Source organism: Boleophthalmus pectinirostris, unplaced genomic scaffold (assembly GCF_026225935.1).
Source record: "Boleophthalmus pectinirostris isolate CB_2022bp ecotype Guang Dong unplaced genomic scaffold, ASM2622593v1 HiC_scaffold_4, whole genome shotgun sequence".
In the NCBI taxonomy this organism is placed as follows: Eukaryota; Metazoa; Chordata; class Actinopteri; order Gobiiformes; family Gobiidae; genus Boleophthalmus; species Boleophthalmus pectinirostris.
This window is the reverse complement of record NW_026571353.1, coordinates 3,285,710-3,300,586: the sequence shown is the minus strand read 5'-3', so window position 1 is coordinate 3,300,586 and position 14,877 is coordinate 3,285,710. Positions and strand designations below refer to the sequence as shown.

The window sequence follows — 14,877 nt, the reverse complement described above, 5'->3', positions numbered from 1 at the left end:
GTTTTGTTTTTTTTCCTTGGTAATTCCACTCATTGCTTGAAACTAAACCAGAACTAAACCAGGTCTAAACCAGGACTAAACCAGGACTAAACCAGGACTAAAACAGGACTAAAACAGGATTTAACAGGACTAAATCCTGCTGCGCAGACGTGTCTCTTCTTCTATCAATAATATTTTAAATTTGGTTCTGTAAAGTCTGGGCTTTTTATTTTTTTTAGCAGACAAAACATCTTATGTGAAGATATCCTCGTCTTTGCTTCTCTACAGCAAATCGAGTAATCCAAAGTATTCAGATTACATTACTCACCTAAAGTAACTTAATGGATTCCCATTACAAACTACATTTTGGTGTATGTAATCTGTAATCTGCAGGGGGATACATTTGAAAAATAACCTTCCCAACACTGACGTAATCTGTGGTGTGTGTTGTTAGTGTGTCTCAGATGCTGGGTGACAGGAGCAGCTCTGTAGGCTACACCTGTCCCATTTTGACAAAGCTCTTGTGGTCTGTGGAGGAGAGTTCGAGGGCTGGGGGCTTCGCTGCATTGGAGGACTCTGGCGATGACGGGATCGTGACGTCATCGTTTTCCAAAAGCTGCGGTTTGCTCGTCCACACAACAACATCAGATTTCTCCACTCTGGAACCCGTTCTCAAAAAACTCTGGCTCCGTGTGGACGAAAGGCCAAAACGAATACAAACTTCTCCGTTTTGACCGTTTTGTCGCGTGGACGGCCCCTGATAATGATCTAGTGGAGCTATGTGAGAATGCGACAGGGGCGGGTCAGCCAGTTTAACTCCACATGGTGCCTTTAAACTGTTCTGATCTCCGATAAAACACCCGCAAATAAATAAGTGCTAGATGGCTACGTTTAATGCCGTACTGTGGAACCTCTACATGAGAACATACTGTACATAGTGCACCACAAACCTACTTTATTCAGACGTAAGTATCATTACTACATCTCTGCTTTGGTATTTACCTAAGAAGAATGACTCACGGTTTTATAAGAGTAAAATATTAAAATGCCAGAAGGGGGCGCCAGAATGCAATAAGCAAAAACATTCCATTCCTTTCCCTATTCACTATGCAACGTTTTGGAGTGAAAAAAAATCTGAGCTCAGCCAGAATCAATTGTACGAGTTTTATGAGTACTTTTAAATCACTTCTATTTTCTATCATGATTAATTTAACTGTAAAAGAGTGCTGACATGAGAACAAAGAGTATTTTTCTGGCCCGAACGACGCAGATTAAAACCGTGGACCTGAGGTAAGGCGAGAATGGCGACGTAGCAGCGTTTTGTCAGAGGAAGAAAAGTATGAATGCAGATAGACACACGTGAGGGGCTTTTCAAACTGCACTGAAAACATCTTAAGTTATCCACGATCTCCACGGCGACGAAAGGGTCTAATAATAACCCAGTCTCTTTGCAACAGGCAGGAAACCCAAATGAAGTCCAGTGAGAAGAGAGTGAAGTGTAGCTGTTGGTTTGTTTTGTTCTGTTGGAGTCCCCCTTTAAGTTGCTTCAGATGCTTCAGTCCTGGGTTCTGGAGACTTGGACCCAGCAGATTCCTCTCCTCTCCGGTCCGGTTCTGTGGTTCTCTGGGTCCATGGATGTGTGGATCTGGTTGAGTTCTGCTGTGGTCTTTACCTGTGTGTGACCTGGTTATTGAGGAGACCGGGGAATGTCTGCTCGGTCTCCTCGCTCAAGGAACCGCCTGCAAAAAAGATTAAGAATAAAATAAATAAAATTAGAACCTAAACCTGACTAACATCCCACTCGGCTAATGGGCTGAAATGTCTTGCCCAAGGACACAAGGTAGTATCTGAGCAAACATGACAAAACTCTGACAGGTGAGACTACTCATTTAACTAACACAAATTTCGTTATATTTAAGATTTATGCAAAAACATTCACACTGGTTTTCCCAATTTGGCGTTTTTAGAGATTTTAAATTTTACATCCTGGTTTGGGAATCGTGAAATCACACTAGGGAAATTAATAATTATCTAACAAAGATAAGAAAACACCTTTATTTTGTTTAAATCGTGTTAAAAATGTGTTTCTTGTGTGTAAACTGTGCCGAACTTTAGGACAAAATTCTCCTAGTGTGATGTCAGGGATTCTCTGAAATAGAACTCTCTTCTTCCTGTAGTTTTCAACATTTTTTTGTTTGTTTTTTTTGTTAACTAACTAAAATGTATTTGTACAATGGTTATTATCTACGGTGACCAGCAAGTGCAAAACCCTTTTACTTTATTTCACAACACACATTAACAAGTTTGAAAACAAAATTACATTTAAAATACACAGTTACATCTTGAAAACAAATTCCAAGTTTCATAAAACACATTTGCAAATGAGTAAACACATTTACAAAACACTAAACATTTGTACAAGTGCCGAGACAAATTTACATGTGGCAAAAACACAAATACAAACCCCCGAAACAAATTAACAAGAAAGTTCTGGACGGAAAAGGAATGTCCTAAAGCGAATGCCGGAAATAACGAACGACTGTGATGTTAGTTTTGCTCAGTAGTTCACAAATGTGTCGTCGTTGTTCTCTTTTACGTTTTTCTTCCCTTGATAGTTGTGGATAAATTCTTCATGAACAGAATGTTTATCCTTTGTGGATCTTGTTGGATGAGGATTTGGTGATGGGGCAGATTTATGAAGCTGGTGGAAAATACCCCAGACAATTGCACAGATATTTTGCCAAAGAAAAGCATTAACCTGAAGTGATGTTTACCCGACATCGCGGCACTTCCGGCCGTTGGGAAAAAGGTCTATGTGTTTCGGGGGTTTGGATTTGTGTTTTGGCCACATGTAAATTTGTCTCTGTGCTTGTACAAATGTTTCGTGTTTTGTAAATGTGTTTGCTCATTTGCAAAAGTGTTTATGAAACGTAAATTTATTTTCAAGATGTAAATGCATATTTTAAATGTAATTTTGTTTTCAAACTTGTTAATGTGTGTTGTCATATGTAAAAGGGTTTTGCACTTGCTGGTAAACGGAATGGTCCAACCAAATTAAGCAGAAATGAGAGAATCATAAAAAACGTAAAGACGCATTATGTAACTTTTTTGTTGGGGTTCTGTCACCTGCTTGTTTCTATGGTTACATCATTGCTCTGTCTGGAATGTTCCAAAGTATGACTTAAAACAGCTCTACTTTACATTTATTCAATTACAGGTGGTTTTATTACTCAAGGATATCTTAAAAATCATACATTCTGACTGAGAGAGGGGTCGCCTCTCCACAGATCTGACCTCTAACTTCTGGTTTGGTTTAGAAAGGTTTAATGCCATATTGCAAAACATCCAGACAAAATAATAACAAATCCACAGAGAAAAGTGTTTGACGGAGCCTCCACCAGAAAAGTTACACAGTGCACCTGTAAATAAAGGTCAGTAATAATAATCCCTGTAGCCTAGAGTTACATTTCTAGAAGATTCTGTCTCACCGTTGTGACAGTTGTACATCCAGATCCTATGTCCGTCATATCGACACCTGCACTTCACGATGTTATTGGAGTAATCTGACTCGGGAACCTCGTAGTTTGGGTTTATCACGATCTATAAAAGAAAAAAAGAGACAATAATTTACACCAAAAAAGTACACAGTGAAATACTTGAAATACTAAAAGAGAAAAACAGTGAGAGATACAAGACTACATCCATATCCTGTAACAGATAATACTCCCTACAACTGTAAAACTCACCCTTATGTAACAGATAATACTCCCTACAACTGTACAACAACTCACCCTGATGTAACAGATAATACTCCCTACAACTATACAACAACTCACCCTGATGGAAAAGATAATACTCCCTACAACTGTACAACAACTCACCCTGTTGTAACAGATAATACTCCCTACAACTGTACAACAACCCGCCCTCATGTAACAGATAATACTCCCTACAACTGTACAACAACTCACCTTTATGTAACAGATAATACTCCCTACAACTGTTCAACAACTCACCTCTATGTAACAGATAATACTCCCTACAACTGTACAACAACTCACCCTGATGGAAAAGATAATACTCCTGTAACCCTAAAATGTTGTTGTTACCAGTCTCTTAAGGCTGTGGGTGTGTCGGGTTACACTGAGATGTTATAATTGTAAGTTCTTGTAGGTTTCCTTGCTACAAAAAACCAACACGGCAGGACAGTGTCCTATATGCTTTATTGAGCAACACTTCTCTCTCTCTGCGCGCAGTGCACGTTCTCTTCTATCCACACCGGTGCGCTCCCCAAAAACGCTCCACTGAAACAACTAAACAACATAAAAGAACCCAACACAATGCAACAATGAACTGTTAATAAAATAAATGCTAAATAATATTAATTAATTATCCAAGCAATATATAAAATAATAATCACACAAATTTATATTAATAAATAAAATAATATGCATCAAAATAAATCAAAGGTTACACTCCCTACAACTATACAACAACTCACCCTGATGGAAAAGATAATACTCCCTACAACTGTACAACAACTCACCCTGATGGAAAAGATAATACTCCCTACAACTGTACAACAACTCACCCTGATGGAAAAGATAATACTCCCTACAACTGTACAACAACTCACCCTGATGGAACAGATAATACTCCCTACAACTGTACAACAACTGACCCTTCATTCAGTCGGGTTGTGTCCAGTTAAACACCTGTCGCCGTACGCCGTTGTTTTCCCAACTCTCCCAGTGCATTGTGGGAAATTTTGAGTGCACTACTTTTTCACCAACTGGACATTTAGACACCCCTGAAAATGTTGTCACCCCTAAACTGTGCACTAAGTAGAGAGTAGTGTGAATATTCGGACACACCCTCAGTCTAAGTGTAAAAACAGCGCAGTCCAAGTGAGATTACCTGGAAGATGTAGTCTCCGGGTTTGACGTCAGTGATGTCCACCCACTGACAGTCGATATCGTGTCTGTACGTGTCCCAGCAGCCCACCGTGATCCCCTGGTCCCCGAAGTTTGCACATTCATAGCGCTTCTCAATACCTGGAACATGCAACAAGCAACAGAGCTACAGTTAACAATTGAACACAAATGCAGTGTTCCCTCATTTATCACGGGGGTTACATTCTAAAAATAACCCATGATAAGTGAAAACATCAAAGTAGTCAATTTAATATTTTACAATGATTATATCTGTGTTAAGTCTGTAAAAGCCCTCAGCACAAACTTTATACACTTTGAAATTCATACACAACTTTATACACAATTGAAATTCATTGTGTGTATAGTGAGTGTGTTGTGTGTATAGTGTGTGTGTTGTATGTACAGTGTGTGTGTTGTGTGTATAGTGTGTGTGTGTATGTGTGTGTATGTATAGTGTGTGTTGTGTGTATAGTGTGTGTGTTGTGTGTATAGTGTGTGTGTTGTGTGTATAGTGTGTGTTGTGTGTATAGTGTGTGTGTGTGTATGTGTATAGTGTGTGTGTTGTGTGTATAGTGTGTGTGTTGTGTGTGTGTGTGTGTGTGTGTGTGTGTGTGTATAGTGTGTGTTGTGTGTGTATAGTGTGTGTGTTGTGTGTATAGTGTGTGTGTTGTATGTACAGTGTGTGTGTTGTGTGTATAGTGTATGTGTGTGTGTGTATGTGTGTGTGTGTGTGATGTGTGTGTGTGTGTGTATGTATAGTGTGTGTGTGTGTATGTATAGTGTGTGTGTTGTGTGTATAGTGTGTGTGTGTTGTGTGTGTATGTGTGTGAGTGTGTGTTGTGTGTATAGTGTGTGTGTGTGTGTATGTATAGTGTGTGTGTGTGTGTATAGTGTGTGTGTTGTATGTATAGTGTGTGTGTTGTATGTATAGTGTGTGTTGTGTGTATAGTGTGTGTGTTGTGTGTATAGTGTGTGTTGTGTGTATAGTGATGTAGTGTGTGTGTTGTGTATGTATAGTGTGTGTGTTGTATGTATAGTGTGTGTTGTTGTATGTATAGTGTGTGTGTTGTATGTATAGTGTGTGTGTTGTGTGTATATGTGTGTGTGTTGTGTGTATAGTGTGTGTTGTGTGTATAGTGAGTGTGTTGTGTGTATAGTGTGTGTGTTGTATGTATAGTGTGTGTGTTGTGTGTATAGTGTGTGTGTGTTGTGTGTATAGTGTGTGTGTTGTGTGTATAGTGTGTGTGTTGTGTGTATAGTGTGTGTGTTGTGTGTATAGTGTGTGTGTTGTGTGTATAGTGTGTGTGTGTTGTGTGTATAGTGTGTGTGTTGTGTGTATAGTGTGTGTGTTGTGTGTATAGTGTGTGTGTTGTGTGTGTATAGTGTGTGTGTGTTGTGTGTGTATACAGTGTGTGTGTTGTGTGTACAGTGTGTGTGTTGTGTGTACAGTGTGTGTGTTGTGTGTACAGTGTGTGTGTTGTGTGTATAGTGTGTGTGTTGTGTGTATAGTGTGTGTGCTGTGTGTACAGTGTGTGTGTTGTGTGTATAGTGTGTGTGCTGTGTGTATAGTGTGTGTGTTGTATGTATAGTGTGTGTGTTGTGTGTACAGTGTGTGTGTTGTATGTATAGAAGTGTACTGGTGTTGTGTACTTTTGTGTGATTGTTGCTGTACTTTTCCTTGTCCTATAGATGATTTTACTCAACCTGCCGAGGGACTGAAGATGGAAATTAGCCACGCTGACTATAATCTTTATGTTCATTAATATGTACTGTCCCTTTACAAATACATAAGTAAGAAATAAGAAATATTCTGTAATGAAACCCTACAGCGCAGAGTCCTGCATGGGTCCATTTTTGGAGACCGGGTCCATTTCTGGAACTGATGCTGAGTCTGAAGACAGAGACACAGAAGAGGAAGCGGAGCTCTGTTTACCTCCAGAGGCTGAGGCAGAGTTGTTCAGAAGTGACACCGAGGATGAAGAATTCAATGGATTTAGAGATTTGGAGTGAGATGGAGAGTTTGGTAAACTTATATTGTTTATGCTATAATTATTATATTATAATTATCAGAATAACTGTTAATAACTATTCAGTCTGTTGTTCTCTGTTCTGTTGTTATTACTAGAACTTGCCTTTCAAGATGAAATGTCAGTTCATGGTTTCTGATTTTATAAAATACATTTCCCCAAAAAGTGCGACTTATAGTCCAGTGCAACTTTTGTTTTTTTCTTCTTCGTTGTGCATTTTTTGGCTTGTGCGACTTTTACTCCAGAGTCACTTATAATCCTGAAAATACAGTATTTTTATTTTGTGTATAGTTCCCTTGTCTTTCTTTGTGTGTTTCTGTGTGTCCTGAAAAGAACAATACATGTAGCTATTTCAGCACTTCTCCTTTTACTACATAATTCCATACAGCTTACTTTATATGTTTGATCTCTTCTGTTTGTATATCGACTGTAGATATACAGACATTGAATGAGTCCAAACTTTTGACTGGTAGTGTATGCATTATAAATTATGAGAAAATCTGTTCTCATCTCGTGTCTCATTGTCAGGTTTGGTTTGTACCTTCGTCGCACTCGGAGTCCTCCAGGCAGAAGCTGGCCTTGTGTCCCTCAGCCACTTTGGTCCCGTTGAGGCTGTACAGGTCGTAGAGCGTGAACACCTCCATGCTGTGGTAGTGTCTGCACACACACAAAAACACATCTTTAGATCTGCACACAAACACAACTACAGGATTAGACACCACACTCTGATTAGGCATGAATGGATGAACCTTTCTTCGACCAGGAGAGTCTCAGTGAGGTTTCTGGTCCAGAGGAGAGGAGCCTTCTGGACATGTTTTTAGTGGAAAGGGAAACCGGAGCACTGAGGTAAATCCTTAAGAGAAATAACATTGCATATATGTATATACAAAACAAATAGCGAGGAATTTCCAACTAATTTCCAAGCAATTTCTGGATACCAATTCTCTCTGCACATTTTATTGTTCTCTAAAAACTATAAATACCTTCAAAACTGCATTAAAATCCCTATCAGTGCTTCAAAAAAGAGAAATAAGAGTAATCCACAAAGTTGGATATTTGGCTGTCGCAGTTAGGGAATTTCTCCTGTGGTGTGGTTTAGTGGATCAACAGTGCGGTATGAGGTGATCATCTATCCTCTTCACCACAACGGTCCAGTACAGTGACTGCTGCACACCGCTGCACTGATCCACTTGTCAATCCTATATATCCTGGGAGGTATTCCGGGCACGTCCCACCGGAAGGAGACCCTGGAAAGACCCAGGACACGCTGGAGGGACTATGTCTCTGGGCTGACCTGGGAATGCCCTGGGGTCCCCCCGGAGGAGCTGGAGGAAGTGTCCAGGGTGTAGCATGTCTGGGAGTCCCTGCTTAGACTGCTGTCTCCATGACCCGGCTCCGGATAAGCAGAAGAAAATGGATGGATGGACAGTTCTTTATACTGAATTAAACTGAATGGTCTTCTCCAATTTTCCACAGCCAAACTCAACTCAATACACATAAAACTGAAATAAACACATAACTTCTTCTGTTTAATTGAACTTATAAACTGACAGTTGAATAAAATTGTACAGAGCAGTTTTCAGACATCATTATTTTACTGCTTCTTCTGTAATATATTTGACAATGTAACAGTAGTGCTACTCGAGTAAAGGTTTTGTTTTTCTCACACCGCTCCTTCAGATATGATCTAATTTACTATTTTTGAGAAATTTCTTGGACCATGACTTCATATACATATACTTTAAAATGTGCATTGTATAACTTCTCCGAGGAGATGTTATTGCTTTGACTGGAATGTTTCACAGTATGGACCAAGTTACCGGTCAGATCTGTGGAGAGGCGACCCCGCACACAGTCAGAATGTTGTTTTTCCTAGGTATTTTTGAGCTCTAAACCATCTGTAATTGAATAAATGTAAAGTAGAGCTGTTTAATGCCATACTGTGGAACATTCCAGACAGAGCAAAGACAAATCCATAGAAACAAGGAGGTGACGAACCCCCAAACCGAAAAGCTACACAATGCACACCTGCTTTTGGCGTCTGGATTTTCATTTCCTTAGTTGGACATGATAAGACCACAAACCAAATTATTGTTTTATTGTTGCATAACTAAACTTAAAACATCGTAAAGAAGCATTGTTCTCGCTCTGAACATTTGTGAGCTTGTTTAGTCTGCGTCTGCTGCCATTCCAATCATATAAAGAGCTCCGGTTGCTATAGTAACCTGCCAAACCTCACTTAATCTCCATCCTTGACCCAGACCACAGACGCAAGGGAGGTGATTACAGCCCGGCCAAATGAATGGAGCCTCTTCAGGAGCGGGCGGAGTCAGCAAATCTTAAATTATATCTTAGGTTAAAAAAGAAATTCAAAAAGGGGAAAGCACTAATAATCTGGAAATAATACTTTTATCATTCTCCACACGAGCACATTTGGTTTGTGAGTGCATGGGATAAAACACCTCTTTATAATAATTGAGTTACACCTCGTGAGAAGTTCCAAAATGCAGTGGTACAATTTGAGCAGTACTGGATAAGTTCTGATGACTTTTCTGGACCAATACATGCGTCACGAATTTTGGACTATGGTCATTGTGCAATACATACTGGGATGGATTTTCCAAAAAAGTGAGTATCAAACTGCCATGTTTGTTTTCCCAGTGGGATGCGTCTATTGACGAAAGCCAGTCTTTTCAAGACTTTTGAACCATATCACGTTTGTTTCTGGTTCTGATATTGTCATAGTTTAGTTTTTGGATTTGGACATCGTAATTGTGTGGTTGTTGGATGTTGGAACAGCTGAAAACAGCTCGAGAAATTTGTTTGCGAACTCCATAAATGCAAAAGGGAATTAGATGTGTGTGACTCAAACCTCTGTTTAAACTGTTTCCCTTCCCAATGGAATTGAAAAATAGTGAAAGGTGAAGGTGATGGGCAGGGCTTAAATCATCCCGAGTTTACAGTGAACATTTTGTATGTTTAACATTATGACAATGTCTTTTTATACTTTATAAATGAAAGAAATAGTGGAGAGTTTCATCCACTTTTATTCTCTGGCTTTTAACACCACATGAGATGTGTGCTCCTCTGTGTTTTTTATTTCATTTTTATGTTTTTTTACCTTTTTATTATTTATTGGTGTTCTTATTTGATTTTATTAGTTTTAGTTTTATTAGCTTTTAACGAGGTCTAGTGGAGTTAAGTAGAGCTTTGTTTTATACTTCTATTGGATATGTTTTATTTCTATTGTGCAGCACTTTGGAAATGGTTTTGTTAAATGTGCTATAGAAATAAAGTGGATTGGACTGGATAAATAAACAAATAAAATAAAGTAAATACAATTTACAGCCCCCTCTCTCTAGGTACATGTAGCAGCTTTAGCAGAGCCCCTCACCTGTGACAGTCGTGCCAGACCCAGCTCTCGCGGTGGGCTTTGGGCCTGAAGTCGGACTGTCCGTTGTTGTGGATCTGTGAGGAGAACCGTAGCAGGCGGCGGTAGGAGTTGGCGGGCACAGAGCTGGAGGTGGAGGCCAGGCAGTTCTCCTCATAGGCACACTGCAGCATGAACATGGGTCTGTCCTCCATGTACGTGCTCTGCTCCACCACCTGAGGGTTAAGCACCAGGTCTGGGGCCGCTGGGCACAGAGAGAGAGAGAGGGCACCGTTAACATGACACTGTTAATGGAGAGAGTAGAACATTTATTATTTGTATATTGAGTAAGTCAGTACACAAGTACACAGTTTCAAAGGCACAGTTGTTTCCACACTGTCACTAGTTCAGGAGATGTAAAAGAGCAGCGTGAACATGTCAGTCACATTCTGATTCACATTAAAGAGCTGCACTGAGAGAGCTTCTAACACAAGGTCTCAGAGTGGCTCCTCTCACTCTCTGGAGCGGGGTGAGTGCAGTGTGAACGTGGTTGAATCGGGCCAATCTATGCAGTCTGTGCTGACAGTAACAGTGCTTGGAATTAGATCAAATAAAGCTTGGTTCATGTATATTTGAATGAATGAGAACTGCAGAGCTGCTGTTTGACATGTTCGTCTAACAAGAAAATGATGAGTTTGTCTGTGCAGATGAGTCTGGTTCTGTCTGAGCAGGTGAGTCTGTCTGAGCAGGTGAGTCTGACTGCGCAGGTGAGTCTGACTGCGCAGGTGAGTCTGTGTCTGTCTGCGTGTCTTTAAAAAGCTTTCCTCTGCTGTCATGTGTAGAGTTCTCATGGTGTATTTAGCCAGAAATGAAAGAAAGGACCCTGGTGTAGGCTCGAGGGGAAGTGTGCGTGTGCATATTCACAGGGCTCTGCTTACTTGAAGCACATTGTCATGGAGATACGTTCTGCAGTCAGCTGATGGCTTCTCATGTGGCTCACGGTGCGTGTTTGGGGTGAATGATGCACCGTGTATGTGAACAAGACTGATCCAAAAGTAAAGTAAACAGAACTAAACCTAGTGCCACTGGAGTCAGTCCAGACATGTGTGATAATGACCTTAGACGGACTGGCTCGTCAGTGCTCAGTCTGTAATTGTCACAGGTGAAAATGTTGATTATAAAACATTTTTAACACTTGCCTGATAAAAAAACACAAACCAATCAGAGTAAAGCTACTGAGCCCACATCACCCCAGTTTATTTGTATTATTTTAAAAATGTGATAAAAGGAAAGTTGGCTTCTTCAAGACAACCTTGTGTGTCTTACTCTCTGAGCAGGAGACCCCGGCTGAATAGCGCCCCCCTCCTCTGGGACACTGCAGGTGCGCTCCGTGGTGCAGACAGTGGGACAGGGACATCTCTGTACCGGAGCATTTGACTCCACTCATCACCACAGCGTCTGCGCTCACCTGCCCCGCCCAGTACCACGTCTCCTGTGGAACCAAAAGCACATATCAGCCTCAGGCCCGGGCACAAACACGATCTAACTGTGGCTGTACGAGAGCAGTTAGATTCTCCTCAGGGCAAGTCAATGTTTCCCCACTGTTGTCTTTGTATATGAACTAAATTAACTTAAAGGTGCTGCCACAGACCAAGTTACATGCCTGATCTGTGGAGAGGTGATCCCACTGTGAGAAGGCACATTTTTAGGGTATTTTTGGGCAATAAAACACAGATATATGATGTAGATATATAGTTAACTAATGACATGTCCAGGCAAATGTTCTCAAAACTATTATGGTACTTATCTCTATGTATCTGACCCAAACTGCACTCACAAGACTACCCCCTGTGATCTTTTTTTTAACATATATCTTTTTTTTTTTACATTTAAATACATACCAAATCTTCATCTAACTCTCTGACCAGCTTCTCCTTTCTGATGTTGTCTCATAAATCCTTTAATACATTTGACTTGCTTCATGAATTGAGGTTAAAACATGAAAGCCCAACTCCAGATGTTTTACAGTTTATGGTTAAAAAATAGGACCATTAATCATTCATCTCATCCAATTTCACTTTTCACTGTCCAGGTTCACCCGCAGAATTGCAGTAAAAGTCCCTGTGCTCCTATAAACAGCAGTCTGGGCCTGTGGGCAGAACATCACTGTCATCAGAAGAACCATGATTTCCTGTACAAGACCCACTATTACCACACAGTTTAAGGTGCACTGTGAAACTTTTCTGGTGGAGGGTCCGTCAAATGCTTTTCTCCATGGAGATGTTATTGCTTTGTCTGGAATGTTGCACACTATGGCATTAAACCTTTCTATCTTTATGGAAACCAAGCCAGACCACGTTACAGGTCAGATTTGTTTAGAAGCAACGCCGTTCACAATCAGAATGTCTGTTTTTCTAGGTACCGTATTTTCTGGACTATCAAGCGCAGCTGAATATAAGCCGCAGCTGTCCACGTCTTCAAGAACGTTATGAAGTTTGGGCCGTCTGCTTTTATCGCCTCAAAGCTTTGGTCGTCTTTTTGAGTTGATTCAGTTCATCACGCTGTTGTCGCCAAAATCTCACCATCGAATCACTAATGTCGAGCTCACGTGCAGCAGCTCTGCTTCCTTCTTCGACAGACACATCATTCGCCTTTAACTTAAAAGCTGCATCATCTTCATTTGTGTGTTTTCCATGAGGAGGGTGTGTGCATGAAACACAAAATAACTGTTCAAAACCAGTGTTGAGAGTAACACGTTATAAAAGTAACAAATTACTGTAATGCATTACTTTTTGCTGTAAAGCAGTAATGTGGCATTACAGGGATAAAAATTGTAATATTGTCACCAATGCAAGTTACACTGCTGTGGTGAAACGCCAGAGACACGCCCGCTTAGACCGTCAGGTAACCGTGGGCGAAAGGACCAACGTAGAACTCCACACTGTTTAGCCCTAGTTTAGTCCTGGGTCAGTTCTGGTTTAGTCCTGGTTTAGTCCTGGTTCAGTCCATATACGGTGTAAGAGTTCAGCATCTTTACAGTTATTTTGGTGAGAGTAACTTAAAAGTAATGCAATAGTAATGTAATGTTTTACATTTTAAACACAGTGAAATTGTAATGTAACGAATGACTCTGAAATGACAGTAACAAGTCATAAATAACACATTACAGTTTTAAAGTCACTTGCCCAACAGTGTTCAAAACACAATCAAACAAGCATCTTCCTTTGCGCATCACCCCCGTCTCTCCCTGCGCTCTACTGCGCATGTCTCCTGCTCGAGCCGCTGTCCTGTCTGTATCATGACAGAGTCTCTCAGCAGATTTCAGGCTCTCCTGGGGGCGGGGCTAGTTGTGTCGATCAGGTGTGAGTGGATGTTCGGCTACTGAAGTTTCTTCTCGTCATTTACGCTCACGGGTAAAACGTATCCCCCTCACTAATGCTAAATAATCTATTTGAGTGCACTGACAATATCACTAGCTAGTGTAGCAACTTCATGTGAACCCTAGATCCCTGTGTTACCTGCACAAACAGTGACGTTTTCTGCACCATAGACCGTTTATATGAATGTGCCAAACAAAGAATCTGTCCATATATTTGCCACATTGTTTTATTAACTGCAGGGTTCTAAATGTGAGAAAAAAAGTAGCGGCTTGGACTTTAAGGTATTTTTGAGCAGTAAAATCACTTGTGATTTGTGTAAAGTCATATCGTGGAACATTCCAGGCAGAGCAATGACATATCTACAGAAACAAGCAGGTGACAGAACCCCAAATTAAAAGTGACCACTTTAAGTTTATTGCCATATTGTGTAAAGTGATACTGACATCTCCATGGATACAAGAAGGTGATGTTAGTAGTGCAACTTTAATTTAAAATATTCATTAATGCCATCTTTTGTAATGTTTTGGTTATAAAAATAGTTCTCAGTAGCCACATTTTTTTAAACCTCATAATATTGTTTTCTCTTCAAAAACATACCTGGGCTTTTGTGTTCTTTCATTTGGAGTTCATTTGGGGTGCAGATGGAATCCTTGGACTCTCTGCTTGTATTTTAAGATACTAAGACCAAAGCCAAGTACTAAAAGCCAGAATATTGCATAATATATTGTATTTTGCATTCTTGTCTTTTTTAAAGGTCCTATATTATGCAAAGTTGACTCTTGTGAGCTTTAAGCCACGTTAGAAACACCCAAAGTTGTGCTCTGTTTCATTCAAACATATGTAATGAGACTGAACATGCATCTCTATGGGAGAATGTTCAGCAGTTACCATGGAGACACAATGTCCACCTAAGCAAACACTGTCAAAAAGTTTTAAAGGGACAGTTCAGAATTTTGGACATAGGGCCTCATTTCCTAGTGAGCCACAGTGTTGGAGACGTGTGGAGACACTTTTTAATATTCCATCCAGTCCTTGTATTTGCAGAGGTCACTGGTGCTAGACTAGTGCATGTCAATGGTCATAGTCCTGCCACTAAAAACAGTTTTACCCACTCCACAAAACACCCAAAGAAAATCTATTATTACTCCAGACTGTCCATGTGAATGTCTGAGTCAACAGAATAATTT

At 40.3% G+C, this 14,877-nt stretch overlaps 1 protein-coding gene across 1 annotated transcript in view; it reads right to left on the bottom strand.

The window, feature by feature from the left end:
• Positions 1-342: 342 nt before the first annotated feature.
• The window catches only part of loxl2b (lysyl oxidase-like 2b), a 105,037-nt gene continuing 90,502 nt past the window's right edge, over positions 343-14,877 (bottom strand). The window contains exons 9-14 of the mRNA XM_055161895.1: positions 11,637-11,802; positions 10,335-10,575; positions 7,482-7,597; positions 4,897-5,033; positions 3,468-3,579; positions 343-1,718 (exon numbers count right to left, since the gene is read on the bottom strand). Coding sequence (XP_055017870.1) covers positions 1,648-1,718; positions 3,468-3,579; positions 4,897-5,033; positions 7,482-7,597; positions 10,335-10,575; positions 11,637-11,802 — 843 coding nt within the window. The 3' untranslated portion in view covers positions 343-1,647. The remainder of the gene's footprint in view (positions 1,719-3,467; positions 3,580-4,896; positions 5,034-7,481; positions 7,598-10,334; positions 10,576-11,636; positions 11,803-14,877) is intronic.